We start from the raw sequence: 20,587 nt of genomic DNA, 5'->3' as shown, positions 1-20,587 counted from the left end.
TAACTTTTCCCGCGAAACGCAATTACAGCCTATTCAATTTTCCAGGAAAATTTATCGGTGATCATTTTTTCACTAATTTCACTTCACCTACGCTGAAGCAGGTGAAAAGATGGAAAAAGTCACTATTTTAAGGTAAAAATGTTTGGATATGGTACAGAACTCCTGGGACACCCCCCTTAATGACTTATTAGGCACGTTGAAGTTTAATTATTTTTAATTGGCCAACAACAACATGTCATTTTTGGGGTGAAAAAGTACAAAGTGATGGAAATTGGGATTCAAGGTATGGGACAGGTATATTGGGGTGCTTTATGAGTGGGACAGAAGTTTTTAGGCTTGCAGATGGGAGTAATCGGTCTATTTCCACTTTTTTTCAAAGTACCCTAAAATGACCAAAATATATACTTCTACCCATTTTCATGTACCCCAAATTTAATGAGCATTTTGCTCAAACACAAACTTACTTTATCATTTTTTTGCATTTTTTTAAAAATGCATATAACAGCCATTTCACACAATTTAAGTCCCCAAAAACTCTAATGTGATCTCTATCACACTTCTCTTCTGTTTTCCTATGTTAGTTTAGCATTTTTTGGGGTACAGGCTGATTTCCCCATTTTCACTGCAAGAATTTTCACGTGAAATCAGTTTGTAATTAAATAGGTCGAAAAACGGAGCGTTTCCGCAGCAATTTTCGGGCGAAAAATTGCCGCGAATTTGCAGATAATTGAATACCCTAGCATATCTCAAGAAAAGTTAGTCAAGATCTGGGCTTCGGGGAGTTCAAGAGAAATCGCAAGTGAAAATCGGGCATAGCAAGGATCTCACCGTGTGTACACACCCTTGTTTCTTCATTACAATGGTTACTTCCACTTTAACATCAAGCTTGGAGCCACAGAAGTCAACTGACCTAAATAAAATCCAACGGTTTAAGATTCACAGCTGCAATTAGGAAACTAGATATTCAGATAAAGGGCAGAACATCTTTATTGAAGGTATTCCGATAGCCACATGAAAAGTGCTAAAAACAAAAAGGGTCTATGTACAAGCACTGAAGGCAAGCTAAGCACCAAACTTTTGGATGCTTAACACAAGATGGGCATCAGAGGCTACATTTCACAGTGGTACAGACAAGTGCTCATCCACTGTAAAAGCGTCACACCAGGACACGTGCTTTTTACAGAGATGTTTTATTGGAAACTTAAATACACTTTGCCCATGTGATCCGTATCCAATACGGGCATAAAGAATTACTCAGGACAATGGGTGCTGTGGATGAGTGCTTCAATGGGAACTTTTTAGTAAGTCTTTAAGAGTGTTCTTCTGCAAGTTTGTCAGCCTTGGCTACAGCTTCTTCAATGGGTCCTACCATGTAGAAAGCCTGTTCAGGGAGCCTGTCATACTCTCCTGAGAGAGGAAGTAAAAAGTTTGCATTAGTTAAAGAGAGAAGAAAAAAAATTAAACAAAAAAAAAAAAAAAAACCCCACACACAGCTAATGGCCTTAAGACTTAAAGAGACAGACCTGTGGTGCAAGGGGAAGACAGGATAAATTAAGGCACCAATTTATAAAGACTTGTCAATGTACCAGGATTCCTAACAAATAGGTATTGAGTGGTTTTACCTTGAAGGATCTGCTGGAATCCCTTGATTGTATCCTTTAATGGGACCAATTTACCCAGATGTCCAGTAAAGACTTCAGCAACCTGGAAAGGTTGAGACAGGAAACGCTGGATCTTACGAGCTCTAGCCACAGTCAGTTTGTCCTCTTCCGACAATTCATCCATACCCAAGATGGCAATGATATCTTGCAGAGATTTGTAGTCCTGTGTAACAAACATTTTAGAAAGCAGAATACAAGTTTATTCTTCAGCAGAGAAAAGCAAAGTTGCAGGGGGATGTTGTATAATAAAGAGGTTTACCTGCAAGATCTTCTGCACACCACGGGCGACATCATAATGCTCATGTCCCACAATGTTGGGGTCCATGATACGGGATGTGGAATCCAGGGGATCCACAGCAGGGTAAATTCCCAACTCAGCAATGGCACGAGATAACACCGTTGTGGCATCCAAGTGAGCAAATGTGGTAGCAGGAGCAGGATCAGTCAAGTCATCAGCAGGCACATATATAGCCTTTGGTACAATAAAGAAGGGGAGGGAGAACAGTTAGTGTTACTGGAAACAGACCATTATCACCTATAGAAAAACTTAACTGCCTTCTCAGATATAAGAAATTGCTTCAGCAAACTCAGAAGAACGAAAGTCTGAAGTTATTCATCATTGCAGGCAAAGTAGAAGGTTGTTTCCCATACCAGATTCTACCCATCATTTATGTAGTACACTCAACAAAAATGATAGCATGAATGATTGGTTGCTATGAGCAACCCCTCCATTTTTCCTTTGGAAGTTCAGTAAATCTGCCACTTGCCTTAAAAAGCCACTACACCAAATACCAAAACCACACACTGCGGGCAATTCAATCAGACAAAGGAAATTACTGCAGCCAATTGACCTCCTGGCAGATATTTAGTTATCCCAGATAGGCACTATCGGCCCAGAGACAGCTGAAACTAAATCCCTGATAAGCGAGGTCACAACGAAAAACCACATGGATTCACAAACTTTTCACAGCTCTTGCCCGATAAAACCAAAATGTATGCCATAATGCCCCCTCGTGAATATTTCAGGCGCTCACTGGAGTTAAAGATAGTTCCCAACATGGCAGATTAGAATAGTTAGTACTCAACTAAACACAAATTTCATATAAAATTTGTTTCAACCACGCAAAGTGCAATGTCTTGTTCGCAGTTTTATTAAAAGTAAATAGGTTTAGTGCAATTGAGGAATCCAAATTTGCCTTCAGGTACTTCGGTCAAATGTAAGCGCCATTACTCCGAGCAAAGGAGGAATTCTGCAAATATGTAAGGCAATAGTAGCAAAAAGAGGAACCCCACTCAGGTAAAGATTACAGTAGTTTCTGGAGATCAACTCAGAAATTTGATTGAGACCAGTTTAGTGGTCGCCAATGTCTAAACCTTTAGGAATGCAAATTCACAAGATTCTTTCTAACCAAATACAACTGGTTGCTTCCCAGAAGAGCAACCAAACAGAAATTAACAAACCTGCACAGATGTGATAGATCCCTTCTTTGTGGTTGTGATTCTCTCTTGCATGGTACCCATATCAGTGGCCAGGGTTGGTTGGTAGCCTACAGCAGAGGGAATACGACCCAGCAAGGCAGACACCTAGAAGTAGTCATTTTTTTTTTTTTTTACTACAGTTGAGCGCGGGAAAAACAAAAATAAAACCATCACAAGAAACCCCATAATCTATTGATATTTGTTTGCACTCACCTCTGAGCCAGCCTGAGTAAACCTGAAGATATTATCAATGAACAGCAGCACATCTTGACCCTCTTGATCTCTGAAATACTCCGCAACAGTCAAACCAGTCAAAGCTACACGAGCTCTGGCACCAGGTGGTTCATTCATCTGTCCGTACACCAGTGCTACCTAACACAAAGATGAAGTAGTTTCATAAAGATACATGTACATCCAGTTTAGAGACGTACATACACATAAAGGTTTAAGCCTCTTCATGCAGTAAGGTCTCATTCCCTTGCAGCTCATGTTGACTAGTTTTGGCAACACCTGTCTTAGACTATAAAGACCTCAAGAAAAAACACAATACGACTTAAACATTCAATTAGCTACATAGTGTCATTTGTGATGTTGGGTAGTAAAACACTGCCCATTCTAGTTCAAGCCCTACATATATTGATAGAAATAAGCAATGTTTTTTTACACTGCTCATTAAGTCTTGCAGAGACTCGGAAGTAAAAGTATTTGGAGGGTTCAAGTGAACTAAACCCATGAGTCCATTTTGAGAAAGTGTTTTCAAAGTTTAATAGCTACTTATTTTTACCGCTTCCATAACATAGTGCCATATTTAAAATAAAAACCAGAAAGACACGTTACTACTGTACAGCATCAGTGCTCATACTAAATAGGAGGGGGGGGGGGGGGGGGGGGGGGGCTAGAACTTTGTACACTTTAACCCTCCACAGTTTTATTATGTAGCCACAAGTTAGCTGCTCAGTACATAAGAAAAAATTAGCTAGACCACCTTTGAGGTTGTGTCTTTCAGGTTGATGACCCCAGACTCAATCATTTCATGGTACAAGTCATTTCCTTCACGGGTACGTTCTCCCACTCCAGCAAACACAGAGTATCCACCATGGGCTTTAGCTACATTGTTGATCAGCTCCATGATAAGTACAGTTTTGCCCACACCAGCACCACCAAACAGACCTGCAACAAGAAGTCATGAACAATCGCAGAGTCCAAACACAGGTCAATGTATTTGCTTTCTATCCGTTTCCTCATCAGATAGAGACAGTTGCTTCAGATATCTCAGAAGAACGAAAGTCAAATTTAAATCATGAAAGGAAACTAAGAAGCCTCATTAATTATGTATGCTATTTTGTTAATCTATAAATTAGAAAGTAATTAACAGATTAGAAGGCAGATCTAATGAGAAATATTCTGATCATTCGTTACTTATCTTAAATGGTGCTCCAACCAATCCGCTCGTCATGCATTTGAAAAATGAGTTAGAAGCGGATTGGTTAGAGCACCGCTTAAAATTAGTAACAAGTATCACTCGTTAAATCTGCCCAACTTTGGGTGGTTGTATCAGCAGTTTTAAAAGTGAAAATGTTTCACAGGACTTTAAGAGCTGAAATCAATTGGTTATTGTGCCAGATATCCCGTGTAAAGTTATGGGAAATTGGGGAGCAATAGTGGTTTTTTTTCATGCCTAGACAGGCCGTGTAAACCAAGGTGCTGGGTGCCCAAAACAGGTAACATCACATATTTCAGCTCCCCAGCATGGGGGGCTGCAAGTTGAAAATTTCTCCTACAGCTCATCACTCCCAAACAGAGCAACAATTGAATTGCTCCACTGGGCACCATCTAGTGCTGGCCACAGGGAGAAAATTTAATTCCACCCTAAAAAGCAAAAAAAGTTTTACAGTAACTGACATTTGAGAACTTACCAATTTTTCCTCCCTTAGCATATGGAGCCAGAAGATCCACCACCTTGATTCCAGTAACTAGAATCTCCTGCTCAACACTCATTTCGACAAACTCTGGAGCCTCAGCATGAATAGCAGCATACCTATAAATTACAAGTACAGACAAATCATACACAGCCATCAAGGGAACTAGGGAAGTTTATTACACTGTATTTATTACTTTAACTCCTAAATTACATGGATTCAGTATAATATACCGATGGACGGGATGCCAGAGGTCAGAATACAGACAGCGGCATCCCGCCCATCAAAATCCCCACAGAGAGTACCCCAACACTTTGCTGGTGGTGGCCAACCCTAAACCCCCCCCCCCCCGACACTAAAAGAATGCTTGGTATCTGTATCGAGACACCAGGATCCAGAGCACCATCTGGATTTTGATGCCAGCATAATGCCTCAGTTCCACCATCAGTATTTCGGTAACCAGGATCATGTTCGGTGGCATTTTAAATACAACCCAGTTACATACAAATGCATAGTTAGGAAATTTAGTGGGACATTTACTAAGCAATGATAAGAGCAGAGAAGTGATCCAGTGGAGAAGGTGCCCACGGCAACCAATTAGCACTGAACTAACATCTATAATTTGCATACTATAAAATTATACAGAGCTGCTGATTGGTTTATGGGGCAACATGTCCACTGGCTCACTTCTCCGCTCTTATCACCGCTTAGTAAGTGTCCCCTTATGTCCAGAGTAACCCACTCACTGTTTTGTTGTAATAGGGCCTCTTTCATCAATGGGTTCTCCAATTACATTCATGATCCTCCCAAGAGTCTCGGGGCCAACAGGAATCCTGATTGGTGTGCCAGCATCGAGAACCTTCTGCCCTCTGACCAAACCTTCAGTACCATCCATAGCAATGGTACGGACAGTGTTTTCCCCTATGGTGAAAAGGAAATCTTTGTGTTAGAGCCTGGACCCCAAAAGAAATGTAAGGAATAAATTATGCTGAACACATTTCCTTCTCAGAGACACAAATTGCTTCAGGAGACTCAGATGAACGAAAGTCTTGAAGGATCATCAAGGAAGGAACTAAGACGGTCACAGCTTTAATCAGGCAGCTATAAGCAGTCTTAAACTGAATTGCAAAAATACTTCAGGTACTAGGAGGGGGGCTTGAGAAATAAAAAAGAAAAAAAAAAAAAACACACAAATGAGAGTAAGTACACTTTACCTAAGTGCTGAGCGACTTCCAGAACCAGCCTGGTCTCCCTGCCCTGGACCTCCAGAGCATTTAAGATAGGTGGCAGATCTTCATCAAACTGGACATCGACCACAGCACCGATTACTGCCACGATACGGCCTGTGGCTGTGCCAGGCTTGGCTGCTGTTGAGGCTTGTGCTGCATAGTCTCTCCCTAGTAGATACAGAAGTAATGACATGCACTCACACAGGGTAGAGGTCACACAGTATACACAAACTAAGGATTAGCGCTCTCAGGGCCACTCATTAGAAGAGCTATAGCCAGTTACATGGCAGCCTAGTAAACCAACGATAAGAAACAATGCAGCAGCAATAGGCCTGTGCATACACGGAGCGCCGGAGATCACCGCCAGTGTGTGGCCAGGGACGCACTAAGCAAACTGCCGAGGAACTACAAGTCCCAGAAGGGAGGTAAGAGAGACTCCGCTGACCCAGTATATGGGGTGGAGCGTTATATAGGTACACGGTGTGGTAAGGACGGCCGGGTCATGGCGAGTCCGGGACTTTCGACACACCAGGCGGCACGCGAATGTGGGTGTCAGACACAAGGTCAGGGAGACGGCTGACCACCCAGGGCACGGAGCGGGTGACTGCGCCCTGGGCGAGCGCTCTGCCCCGTCTATACACCCTGTCGGCGGCTATCAGGGCATGCAGAGAGCCCCGGGCCGCACCGAGGCCTACACACCAGCCAATGACACCGCTAGGTCACCACCTGCTGCGGCACGCTCGGCTACTTACGGGAATGCAGCGCCGCAGGGGAGCTCCTGAGCAGGCTCTGTCCGAGCTGAAGGGAACTGGCGGCCGGCTTGAAGGCCTTAAGAGCCCCGGCGGAGCAGCGACCTACAGCTCCTAACATGGCGGCGGTGCAAGGAGAGAGCAGCACGGCGAAGGAAGCTCTCAGAAGCACTATCTCCGGGGGGCGGATACTAAAGGGGGAAGCTGCAATAGGCGCCTGACGTCACGGGGAGGGCTCGGGGTGCGATTTGACAGAGCTGCTGCCACTCTACTGTGTTTTATAACCCTATTGGGTGATAGAGTCATATAATAGCGTCACCGACAGCGGTGGGCGGGACCCGGCGCTAGGGGTGTGTCGCTCTATCGGTGGGCGTGGCCTACGTGGCGGCGTGACCTGCTGCTCGGTCGTGCCCTTCGCCGTCTTTCAGACTATCAGAGATAGAGACATGATGGAGACAGGAAGTGCGGTTACAGGCCGTGCACCAGCTGACTTGCCTGTTACTGAGATACGTCGTTCTCCCATCCCAATATACGCTCTCCCCTGCAAGGCCTGCATTCTGTGTAGCAGCACTGCTGTTATGTCTATATGTAACGCTATGATCATGTCTATAGAATTATGTCCTTTGGGCCAAAAGCAATGTCAAGGTGCGCGGTGGAGCGATTTTTTGTCACACCACTCCCCATTACCGCCCATAAATGGTCCCAGTCAATCACTTTGAGAATAAATGGTTTGAGACCAGTGCGCATGCGTATAGATTAGCGCAATATATACACATGCGCACCGGTCTCTGTAACGATTTATTCTCAAAGTGATTGACTGGGAGCGTTTATGGGCGGTAACGGGGACTCAAATGCAGGCGTGCTGTGGCCGTGTCTGCTGGGTGGGGGGGTGACTCAGCTTGCGGCTGTGATCCTGTATGCAGGCCCTCATTCCGAGTAGTTCGCTCGCAAGCTGCTTTTAGCAGCTTTACACACGCTAAGCCGCCGCCTGCTGGGAGTGAATCTTAGCTTCTTAAAATTGCGAACGAAAGATTCTCAAAATTGCGATTACACACCTCTTAGCAGTTTCTGAGTAGCTTCAAACTTACTCGGCATCTGCGATCAGTTCAGTGCTTGTCGTTCCTGGTTTGACGTCACAAACGCACCCAGCGTTCGCCCAGACACTCCTCCGTTTCTCCAGCCACTCCCGCGTTTTTCCCAGAAACGGTAGCGTTTTTTCACACACTCCCATAAAACGGCCAGTTTCCGCCCAGAAACACCCACTTCCTGTCAATCACATTACGATCACCAGAACGAAGAAAAAACCTCGTAATGCCGTAGTAAAATACCTAACTGCATAGCAAATTTACTTGGCGCAGTCGCACTGCGGACATTGCGCATGCGCATTCGCGACTAATCGCTCCGTTGCGGAAAAAAAATAACGAGCGAACAACTCGGAATGACCCCCGCAGTTACAATTACTTCAGGGTCAACCTGAAAGCCGTAACTCAGAAACTCAGTATGTGACCGATGTGCGGCCATTGATTGCGTCTTTGTATGCAAGCTTAGCTCAGACTACAGAGAACCAAAGGACGGAAGTCTTGGAGAGTAAGCATGCGTCCTATCTTTGGCCTTGCAGAGGTGGATCTTGAACTTTTCTTCTAAGTTGTGGATCAACAATATATAATCCTCCCACTTTTTGTATTTACTATTACAATACAAATATTATATAATATACAAGTGTACATCATGCCACTGTATTAGAATACACACATCACAGCACAGCCCCAGACCACATTTGCCATTGTCAGATAGTTAACTGGCGAACTATCCATAATTATGTAGTGTCTATTTACACCATGTTAATAATGACCTTCACGGACTTGTTCCACCTGTATTTAAATACAGAACACTCCAAACTAGGGATTTGAACACCAAACCTATACCACATTCAGACATTTAACTTTTGAGCTATAAGTGATATCATATCTGTAAGTTGTCAGTAATCACTTTTAGTTAAATCCCCCTATACTTAAAATACAAATCCCCCTGTATTTAAAACACAATACTCAGCATGCCACGCTCATGATTCAAACACTCAACCTCATGTACTTTTCCCCTGAGCCGCGACCTGGGTTGACCCAGCAATAACCCGCATTATTGCGGCAGTGGAAAAGAGGTATTAGTGTTTACATTATTGTACATGTCTGTTATTCAAGTGGTTTGTGTAGCCCTGTCTCTTCAATATAAAAATATGTATATTGTAATGAATAACGGGCCCTTAATTAGAAATAATTAAGAATACTAGTTACCAGCCCTACGAAATGATGGACCAACGTAATGGTAATGTCAGCACTTGAATTCCCCCCATAGAGGTGAGGAGTAGCATTAGCTTTTTATTATATAAGATAAGTAGACACCTTGGGCTACTGTGACCAGTATAAGTCCACTCAGCCTACGGATGGCCATTGGTGTGGTTGCCATCTGGTGATATGACAAGTAACCATCACTGGCTGCCAGCTATGCAGTGGATGACCGTTGAAGTTACACAACCCATAGTCATCCCTGTTTTTTTCAATGACTGGCCCATGGGCCAATCAGAACACAGGGCGGGGCTTTGAGGCTGTAAGGGGGCCAAGCTATGCTCTGTATCCCGGCACCTCGTCAAAGAAAAAAGATTTACCGGTAGGTAATTAAAATCCTATTTTCTCTTATATCCTAGAAGATGCTGGGGTCCACATTAGTACCATGGGGATGTGCCAAAGCTCCCAGAACGGGAGGGAGAGCGCGGAGGCTCCTGCAGAACTGATTGACCAAACTTTAGGTCCTCAGGGGCAAAAGTATCGAACTTGTAGAACTTTGCAAATGTGTCCGACCCCGACCAAGTAGCCGCTCGACAAAGTTGTAAAGCCGAGACACCCGGGCAGCCGCCCAGGAAGAACCCACCTGACGAGTAGCGTGGGCCTTAACCGATCTTGGACACGGCAATCCTGCCGTAGAATACGCATGCTGGATAGTGAACCTGATCCAGCGAGAAATCGTCTGCTTAGAAGCAGGAGACCCAAGTTTCTTGGGATCATACAGGACAAACAGAGAATCTGATTTTCTGTGATGGGCAGTCCTCGCTACATAGATCTTCAGAGCCCTCCCAACATCCAAGGACTTTGATGGAATTGAGGTGTCAGTAGCCACTGGCACCATAATAGGTTGGTTGACATGAAAAGCCGACACAACCTTCGGAAGGAACTGCTAACGCGTCTGGAGTTCCGCTCTATCCGCATGGAAGATTAAGTAGGGGCTTTTACAAGACAAAGCCCCCAATTCCAATACACGTCTAGCAGAAGCCAAGGCCAACAACGTGACAGTTTTCCACGTGAGAAACTTGACCTCAGCCTCCTGTAGAGGCTCGAACCAATCCGATTGCAGGAACTGCAATACCACGTTAAGATCCCAGGGTGCCGTAGGAGGCACAAAGGGAGGCTGTATGTGCAGAACCCCTTTCAAGAAAGTCTGAACCTCAGGGAGGGAAGCCAGGTGTTTCTGGAAGAAAATGGATAAGGCCGAAATCTGGACATTCAGGGATCCCAAACGCAGGCCCATATCCACACCTGCTTGGAGGAAGAGGAGAAACCATCCAAGTTGAAACTCCACTGTAGGAAACGTCTTGGATTCACACCAAGACACATACTTTTTCTAAATGCGATGGTAATGTTTAGACGTTACTCCATTCCTAGCCTGTATCAGGGTAGGAATAACCTTGTTCAGAATGCCCTTCCGAGCTAAGATCTGGCGTTCAACCTCCATGCCATCAAATGTTGCCGTGGTAAGTCTTGATAAGCGAATGGACCCTGTTGCAGAAGGTCCTCTTGAAGAGGAAGAGGCCTCGGATCTTCCAGCAGTAACTCCAGAAGATCCGCGTACCAAGCCCGTCTTGGCCAGTCTGGAGCAATGAGGATTGCCTGGACTCTTGTTCTCTTTATGAGTTTTAGAATCCTTGGGATGAGTGGAAGCGGAGGGAACATGTACACTGACTTGAACACCCACGGAGTTACCATGGCGTCCATCGCCGCTGCTCGTGGGTCTCGTGACCTGGGACAGTACCTCAGAAGCTTCTTGTTGAGACGAGAAGCCATCATGTCTATTTGAGGTACACCCCAAAGACTTGTCACCTCCGTGAACACCTCCGGATGGAGGCCCCACTCTCCTGGACGGAGATCGTGCCTGCTGAGGAAGTCCGCTTCCCAGTTGTCCACTCCCAGAATGAAGATTGCTGACAGCGCCACAGCGTGCCTTTCTGCCAAGAGGAGGATTCTTGACACCTCTGACATCGCAGCTCTGCTCTTCATTCCACCCTGTCGGTTTACGTAGGCCACCGTCGTTACAGTGTCCGATTGCACCTGAATGGTCTGATCTTGCAGAAGGTGTGCCGCCTGTAGAAGACCGTTGTACACGGCTCTTAGTTCCAGGATGTTTATTGGAAGAATGGATTCCAGACTTGACCACCCTCCTTGGAAGGTTTCCCCTTGGGTGACCGCGCCCCAATCTCTGAGACTTGCATCCGTGGTTAGAAGGATCCAGTTCTGAACCCCGAACCTGCGGCCCTCTAGAAGGTGAGGCAGTTGTAGCCACCATAGGAGTGAGATCCTGGCTTTCGGCGACAGACGTATCCTCTGGTGCATGTGTAGGTGAGAACCTGACCACTTGTCTAGGAGGTCCAGTTGGAAGGACCGTGCATGAAATCTTCCGTTCTGTAGCGCCTCGTAGGAGGCATCCATCTTCCCCAGAAGGTGAATGCACTGATGGACCGATGCCTGGGCAGGCTTCAAGACATCCGGACCATCGATTGTATCACCAACGCTTTTTCCACCGGTAGAAATACCCTCTGCACCTGCGTGTCGAGGATCATCCCTAGGAAAGACAATCTCCTTGGCTCCAAATGTGACTTTGGAAGATTCAGGATCCATCCGTGATCCCTGAGCAGTCGAGTCGTGAGAGCAATGCTTTGCAACAATTTCTCCCTGGAGTAGGGAGGCCAATCCCGGGGCATTTTTTCAATCCCGGGATTCGGGATTGAAAAATGCTCAATCCCGGGATTGCAGTAGGGATCAGTGTAGGGAGCAGTGTAAGGAGCAGGGAAAGTATATGTGGAGGGCAGCAAGGCAGGGTGGATGTAGGGAGCAAAGGAGGGTGGGTGTAGGGAGCATATAAGGAACTGGAAGGGAGGGTGGGTGTAGGGAGCAGCGGGAGAGTGAGAGTAGGGAGCAGCGGGAGAGTGGGAGTATGGAGCAGCGGGAGAGTGCGAGTATGGGAGCAGCGGGAGGGTGGGTGTAGCGAGCAGAGGGAGGATGTCAGGAGCAGAGAGTGTGGGTGTAGGTAGTGATAGTACTTACTACTTGCGGGCACCAGCTAAGGACACACGTACTACTAATGACCGCGCTGGCAGCATTTCAAACGTAGCGCCGGCCGCCAGCCAGTCAGAACTGGCAGTCCGGCAGCCAATCAGGGGCCGCGGCTGCTGCCGCTTCCCTGATTGGCTGCCGGTGTCTGCCAGCTCTGATTGGCTGGCGGCCGGCGCTACGTTTGAAATGCCGCCAGCGCGGTCAGTACGTGTGTCCTTAGCTGGTGCCCGCAAGTAGTAAGTACTATCACTACCTTAGCTGACAGCCGGGCAGCGCTGAGCTATAGTGCTCAGCGCTGTCCGGCAAAACTGCGCATGCGCACTGTAATCCCGTGAATCCCGGGATTGGAGGCTCCAATCCCGGGATTCAAATCCCGGCATTTTTGGGCCCAAATCCCGGGATCCCGCCGATCCCGATCCCGAGATTGGCCTCCCTACCCTGGAGGACGCTTTTATCAACAGATCGTCCAGGTATGGAATTATATTCACTCTCTGCCTGCGGAGGAGAACCATCATCTCTGCCATAACCTTGGTGAACACCCTCGGTACCATGGAGAGGCCGAATTGCAGTGCCTGGAACTGATAGTGATAGTCCAACAGCGCAAATCTGAGATAAGCCTGGTGGGGCAGCCAAATCGGAATGTGGAGGTACACATCCTTAATATCCAGGGATACCAGAGACTCTCCCTCCTCCAGACCTGAGATCACTGCTCTCAGAGATTCCATTTTGAACTTGAATTCCTTCAGATAAAGCCACAAGAACCCTTTTTGGGATCTGGAATTTTTTCTCTGGATTTTCCCAGTATTTTTCAAATAATGCGTTTAATTACTTAGACGCAGGGAAGGTCAAGGAGGCTTTCTTATTGTCTGTAAAGTAAGCCTCCTCTACCTGCTCAGGTGGTATGTCACTAATGTGCAACACATCCCTAATAGCCTCGATCATGAGTTGCTCCCCTCTTGCAGGGAAACCCCCCCCCCCCGCATATCTGCATCACCGTCTGCCGTGTCAAAGTCGGTGTCTGTGTCGACTTGCATAATCTGAGCACGTTTCTTTGGGTATATACAAGGGGATTTTGAGGTAGGGGGAACAGAACCAGACAAAACCTCCACAGATTGTTTTAAAATCTGTGATTCAGTCTCATAATGCGCAATCCTAGTAGAATTCTGGGATATCATTACCTTAATTGAAGCCACCCACTGGGGCTCAGATTTGGAAGGCTGAGACAAAATATTACATTCCTGTGTACATGGAATAGATTCCTCTGGAGAAGATACATATTCTGCTGCACAAGACACAGAGTCCCTGGACATGGTAATGTGAGAATTTATACACACACACACACACACACACACACACACACACACACACACACACACACACACACACACACACACACACACACACGTCAGACACAGTTTCCCCAAGTACCTTCAGAGAGACGCAGAGTAATGGAGCCAGCACCCACACAGCGCCCCAGAAGGCAGAAACAGAATCTATGCCTGGCGCTGACTGTGTAACCTTAATAGATTACACAGTTGTGACTGAACACTCTCCCCCCCCCCCCCTTCTACAACCCCCTGGTACCGCACAGGATAGCTGGAGTCGTGTGGAGGGTCAGCATTCCCTGTCAGCGTCTCTCAGTGATGATCTGCAGGGAGGGAAATGGCGCTGGTGAGCTGCTGGGTCCGCTCTGGGAAGCTCCGCCCCCAAACATGACGGGTCTTCCCGCACTTTGTAGACTTATACTGTCCTGAGGTAAAGTGTCTAACAGCAGAACTACCTTCCCTGATAGCAAGTGTGACCAGTTTTCAAGGGTACCTGCGCTGGCTCAGGGCGCCCCTCACAGCGCCGCACCATGTGTACCGCTGAGCCTTCCAGATGTGTCAGAACTGTGCTCCCACCCTAATGCCGCCATTTACACTGGTTTCCCGCTTGTCAGGTCACCGGTGACACACTCGCCACCGCAATCTTCTGGCTCTGTTAGGGGGTGGCGGCATGCTGCGGGAGTGAGCGGTCGCCTCGGGGGCTAACGATCATCACCCTCAGCAGCTTAATGTCCTGTCAGCGGAGATAGTGGCCATTATCCTCAGAGGGTTGGACACTACTCCCCCCTAAGTCCCACGAAGCAGGGAGGATGTTGCCAGCGGCCTCCCTGTGCATAAGATCTTAATAAAATAATAAAACTAGAAAAGGCCCTAGAGTCTGGTAGGAGGGCCATAGAGGGTGGAGCCAGCCTACACTATCAAAGTCTTAAAGTGCCCATGGCTCCTAGTGGACCCGTCTATACCCCATGTTACTAATGTGGACCCCAGCATCCTCTAGGACAGGCTTTTTCAACCTGTGTGCCGTGGCACACACCGCGACCAGTTGCAAGGTGTGACACGGAGCCAGAGCAGCTTCCTGCACCTTCAGAGTGAACTGTTGACCCAGGCTCTTCTTAGAGGATCAGTCGTGCTCTGGCCGTGACCTATGCCTTGAAGACACGGCGGTGTGATATCATAGGTCACGGCCGCTGCATATCACCAGCCAGCCCACCCGCCTGCATACACATCTTCCAGTTCCCGCCTGCATACACAGCTTTCCTTGCCCACCCACATCCACACCTGCCCACTGCCCGCTGCTCAGTATTCGCAGCACTCCACTATGAACAACCCCCACCACTAGGGAGGCCAATCCCGGGATCGGGATCGGCGGGATCCCGGGATTTGGGCCCAAAAATGCCGGGATTTGAATCCCGGGATTGGAGCCTCCAATCCCGGGATTCAAGGGATTAGAGTGCGCATGTGCGGGAGGGTTGGAAGCGGCGCGGAAGGGCGGGTGGGTGTAAGTAATAACACTTACTATCAGGCGGGCGTGACAGCCATGGACACGCTGAACGCGGCGGCATTTCAAATGAAGCGCCGGCCGCCAGCCAATCAGAGCTGGCGGACCGGCAGCCAATCAGGGAAGCTGCCGCAGCAGCGGCAGCCAATCAGGAGCGACTGCTGCGTCAGCTTCCCTGATTGGCTGGCGGTCCACCAGCTCTGGTTGGCTGGCGGCCGGCGCTTCATTTGAAATGCCGCCGTGTTCAGTGTGTCCATGGCTGCCGCGGCCGCCCGCCTAATAGTAAATGTTATTACTTACACCCACCCTCCCTCCTGCGCCGCTACCTACACCCTCCCTCCCGCACCACTACCTACACCCACCCTCCCGCACCGCTACCTACCCCCATAGGTGTGCGCAGACACTGACAGGTGGGTGCCGCTCCGGACTTTCCCCCCCCCCCACACTCCCAGGGCCGCCCAGGTGAGCAGTCTATATCCAGGACAGGGGAGGTGAGAGAACACTATAATGCCGTGGAGGGTGGGGGGGGGAAGTCCGGAGCGGCACCCGCCTGTCAGTGTCTGCGCACGCCTATGCCTACCCCATCCCTACCTCCCGCACCGCTACCTACACCCTCCCTCCAGCGCTGCTCCCTACATCTTTCACTGGTCCCTACTGCAATCCCGGGAATCCCGGGATTGACCGTTTTTCAATCCCGAATCCCGGGATTGAAAAAACGGCCCGGGATTGGCCTCCCTACCCACCACTGAGGAACAGGGAGGAGGTCAGCTGACTGGTATGGGCTAATATTTGTTATTTTATTTCTCCTGTGGGGAACAATAGGATTTCAATAGAATTTATGTGGGGAGAATAAGGATTTGTGGATTTTTTGGGGGAACAATGTGAATAATTCATGTGGGAAGCAATAGGATTTATGTAGGGAGCAATGTGATTAATTTATGTGGGAAGCAATAGGATTTATCTAGGGAGCAACATGATTTATGTGGGGAGCAATGTGATTGTTTTTTCTGTGTAGGCCAATGTATGTGTGGAATTTTTTTTACTGTGAGGGCCAATGTGTGTGTTTTTTTTTTGTTTTTTTTTTCTGTGGGGAACTGATGGTGTGCCTTGGGAATTTTAAAATATTGGGGGTAATTCCAAGTTGATCGCAGCGGGAATTCTGTTAGCAATTGGGCAAAACCATGTGCACTGCAGGGGAGGCAGATTATTATTATTATTATTACATTTTATTTATAGGGCGCCACAAGTGTTTCGCAGCGCCATACAAAGGACAGTACCGGGAGACAAAACTTAGCATAACAGTAAATAAATAACAAAAATGGAGTGCAGGTAACAAAGAGCAACACAATTCTCAAAACATAATACAGCTTAGATGTAAGTAGCGAAGGAGTAATCATTGTACTACTTGGAGCTGGCAGCCATAGATAGAGATGAGCCTTTACCAGCAGGAGAAAAAGCAGGTAAAGATGGTCGCTGAGTGAAATGTGTCAAGAAGAGGGCTTAGACAAGAGGAAAGAGGGCCCTGCTCTGAAGAGCTAACAATCTAGTGGGGAGGGGCAACAGACAGATGACATGAGGTGCAAGCAAGCAGGTAGAAGCCTGATGGTGGTATGCGAGCAAAGCAGAGATGTCCAAGGCATGGGGCAGGGGGATGGATGAGCAGCCTAAGGACTAGGTTATGCATTGGAGGGGTACGCTTTGATAAATAGGTGGGTTTTCAATGCCCGTTTGAAGCTTTGCAAGGTCGGGGAGAGTCTAATGGAGCGGGGGAGCGCATTCCACTGAAGGGGTGCAGCACGGGCAAAATCCTGAACTCGTGCATGGGAAGCAGTGACCAAGGCAGAGGAGAGGCGACGGTCATCAGCCGACCGTAGTGGGCGGGAGGGAGTATGAAGGGAGAGGAGGTTGGAGATGTAGGGAGCAGTGGAATTAGAGATGGCCTTGTATGTGAGGGTGAGGAGTTTGAAGAGGATTCTGTAGGGGAATGGGAGCCAGTGTAGATTTTGTTGAAGGGGAGTGGCAGATATAACATGTGCAGAGAGAGTTAGATTTGGGTGTGGTGTGTTCAATCTGCAATCTAATTTGCAGTGTAAAAATAAAGCAGCCAGTATTTACCCTGCACAGAAACAAAATAACCCACCCAAATCTAACTCTCTCTGCAAATGTTATATCTGCTCCCCCTGCAGTACACATGGTTTTGCCCAACTGCTAAAAAATTTCCTGCTGCGATCAACTTGGAATTAACCCCATTGTTTGGTGTGCCGCGAGTAAAAAAAAAGGTTGAAAATCACTGCTCTAGGACGTAAGAGAAAAAATTGAATTTTTTTTTTTATATGACTTCCCATCAATAGAGGGAAACCATCTGGGTCTCCCCCATCGATGGCAACGATATTCTACATCGGATATTCACCTTACATGATTTTGAATTTTCGATGGCCATCACTAACTCAGCCTCCATCTTTGTAACTATCGATGGTTACAGAAGCGTGGGAGTTATTGCATTATGCTATACATAAGTAATATGAATTTGTACATATGTGTACAATAAAATTGAAGCTTTCAATTTAGAGTCTAGTTAGCTGTGTAAATATTAGAACTGGTATAATATAATCTAGATATAGCCTATAATCTTACATATAATAATTACACATTTTCCTGATGCTGGCTTTTGTTATGTGTAGGTGTACATATACTACTTTTATTTATTAAGAATTTTTTGTAAAATCTCAGTAACTATATAATCACTATCTTATATTTTCCCGTGTGAAATGCTTTCATTTATTATTTACTGAACAAATTGAAGGTCTGAATGACTATGTAACATGAGTTTTGTCACAGATAAATGCAAGGTTATTCACTTCTGAACTACAAAAAATAAATGATACAGTAAGTATGCCTGTTTGTATGGCCCACTATAATTAGTCTTTATAAGCTTATCTTTACTGTAACTCATTAGTCTTTGTGTATATTTCTCTTACGTCCTAGAGGATGCTGGGGACTCCGTAAGGACCATGGGGTATAGACGGACTCCGCAGGAGACAGGGGCACTCTAAAGACTTTAGATGGGTGTGCACTGGCTCCTCCCTCTATGCCCCTCCTCCAGACCTCAGTTAGATCCTGTGCCCAGAGGAGACTGGATGCACTGCAGGGGAGCTCTACTGAGTTTCTCTGAAAAAGACTTTTGTTAGGTTTTTTATTTTCAGGGAGCACTGCTGGCAACAGGCTCCCTGCATCGTGGGACTGAGGGGAGAGAAGCAGACCTACTTAAATGATAGGCTCTGCTTCTTAGGCTACTGGACACCATTAGCTCCAGAGGGTCGGGACGCAGGTATCACCCTCGCCGTTCGTCCCGGAGCCGCGCCGTTGTCCTCCTCACAGAGCCGGAAGATAGAAGCTGGGTGAGTATGAGAAGAAAGAAGACTTCAAAGGCGGCAGAAGACTTCAGATCTTCAATGAGGTACCGCGCAGCGGTAACGCTACGCGCCATTGCTCCCACATTCACACACACACTGGCGGCACTGTATGGGTGCAGGGCGTAGGGGGGGGGGGGGGGGGGGGCGCCCTGGGCAGCAATTATAAACCTCTAGGGACACTGGCATAGATATATATATATATATAAGTAGGAAGAAGGTGGCACTCAGACAGGCTATCATCAGAAAAAATAGGTCATTTATTAAGACCAAACGGCCGACATGTTTCGGGGTGAAACCCCGTCCTCAGGGCCAAATACAGCAAAAGAACAGTGCACGTGAAAGTGACATACATATATACCAACACCCATCAAACCTAAGCATACTCACCTGTTCGTCGGCGCCGCCGCCAGCCTCCTCGCCACGCTGGCTTCCGCATCATGAAGTGACGTCGTACAGCGTCGCGAAGCGGTGACGCGACGGGGGAGCCAAACGAACAGGAGAGCAACCATGGCAACAGCCCAGCGCGTCCCGAAGGCGCCGCTGCAGCAAAACATCCTGTGAAAAAAACCAATAAGTAAAACACATACATTTAAAAAAACACATGTAAGATAATAACAAGTGGCATTAGACACTTCGGGTATCATTGTTTAAGCATATAAATACAGAGCGGTAAATTATCACTCGAAACAGCCCAGATGGGGCGACCTGTTTAAAGAAAGCATTGGAGGCTCATGTTTTCATTTAACCCCCTGGGTGCTAGTGTACCCAGAGAGAAAATCCAACGTGTCTCCTTTTGCAGTAAACGTCTGCCTCTATCCCCACCTCTGATATTGATAGGAACATGATCAATCAAGGTGGCACGTATGCTAGCTACCCCATGCTTGGCCTTCGATGTAGTGCCATCCTTTCTCTGAATTGCCGTATGGTCTTGCCGACATAGGCAAGTCCACACGGACAAGTTAAGATATAAACAACATGTGTAGAGGTGCAGGTGAGCCTATGTCGTATCTTCAATTTCTTGCCTGAATGCGGATGATTGAAGGTCATGCCTGAAACTAAGGTGTTACATGTAGCACAGCCCAGGCACCTATAACAGCCGTTCTTGGCTCGCAAAAAGTGTTTAGTCTGTTTTTTGGTATTATCAGAAATATCTAGCTTCATTACCCTGTCTCCAATATTACTACTGCGGGTGAAACTCGGTAAAAGGCGTGTATCAGCTAGATCAGATAAAGCTTTATCTGTTTGGATGATAGGCCACAGCTGTTTAGCCTTTTTAATAACTCTAGTGGAGGCTGTGGTATACTTGCTTACCCAGGGTAAGCATTTGTCTTCTCGTGTCTTGCCCTTGGGGGCCAGTGTCTGTGCCCTAGTTAATTTGAGAACTTTGTTCCTGGCTAACTCCAATTGTCCCAGAGGGTACCCTCGCTGGATGAATTTCTCCATCATGCTGTTCAATGCGATTATCGTCTCTCCCGGGTCAGAGGTAATCCGCCTGACCCTTAAGAATTGGGAGTATGGGAGGCCCCTACGGAGTAAGGGGGGGGTGAAAGCTATGATAGTTGAGTAAGCTGTTTCTATCGGTCGGCTTAACATAGATTGAAGTAGATAGCTTAGCCCCCGTATGTTTAATGGTTACATCTAAGAAATTAATATGATCTAAGTTAATCTCAAATGTAAACTTAACAGGATGGTTACTAGAATTAACTTGCTCAAAAAGTGCCACTAGTTGTTCACGGGACCCCTGCCACAAGATCAGGAGATCGTCTATGTAGCGCCTGTAGTACCAAAGTTTAGTGGTCACCACAGGATCCACATAGAACATGGATTTCTCCACTATGTACATGAACGCATTGGCGTACGATGGGGCCACTGCCGACCCCATCGCACAGCCAGCCACTTGCAGGTAAAAAATGCCATTAAACAGGAAATAATTTCT

The 20,587-nt window shown here is 47.1% G+C and overlaps 1 protein-coding gene and 3 non-coding genes across 4 annotated transcripts; all 4 read right to left on the bottom strand.

The window, feature by feature from the left end:
• Window positions 1–969: 969 nt before the first annotated feature.
• On the bottom strand, window positions 970–7,202 carry ATP5F1B (ATP synthase F1 subunit beta). The gene is made up of 10 exons (XM_063952542.1): window positions 7,041–7,202; window positions 6,274–6,456; window positions 5,806–5,980; window positions 5,057–5,178; window positions 4,126–4,310; window positions 3,354–3,512; window positions 3,123–3,245; window positions 1,921–2,133; window positions 1,623–1,824; window positions 970–1,407 (listed from the first exon to the last, which is right to left on the bottom strand). Exons 1-10 carry the CDS (start codon window positions 7,156–7,158, stop codon window positions 1,310–1,312), a joined length of 1,578 nt encoding a protein of 525 aa, XP_063808612.1. The 5' UTR covers window positions 7,159–7,202; the 3' UTR covers window positions 970–1,309.
• On the bottom strand, window positions 2,216–2,287 carry LOC135054265 (small nucleolar RNA SNORD59). Its single transcript, XR_010243464.1, has one exon. It is a non-coding gene; the product is annotated as a small nucleolar RNA SNORD59 (small nucleolar RNA).
• Window positions 4,380–4,448, bottom strand: LOC135054267 (small nucleolar RNA SNORD59). Its single transcript, XR_010243466.1, has one exon. It is a non-coding gene; the product is annotated as a small nucleolar RNA SNORD59 (small nucleolar RNA).
• LOC135054266 (small nucleolar RNA SNORD59) lies at window positions 6,060–6,129 on the bottom strand. Its single transcript, XR_010243465.1, has one exon. It is a non-coding gene; the product is annotated as a small nucleolar RNA SNORD59 (small nucleolar RNA).
• Window positions 7,203–20,587: the final 13,385 nt, after the last annotated feature.

The sequence above is a fragment of the Pseudophryne corroboree genome, chromosome 2 (genome assembly GCF_028390025.1).
Source record: "Pseudophryne corroboree isolate aPseCor3 chromosome 2, aPseCor3.hap2, whole genome shotgun sequence".
NCBI lineage: Eukaryota > Metazoa > Chordata > Amphibia > Anura > Myobatrachidae > Pseudophryne > Pseudophryne corroboree.
The sequence above is the reverse complement of the archived record's forward strand: the minus strand, read 5'-3'. Positions and strand labels throughout refer to the sequence as shown.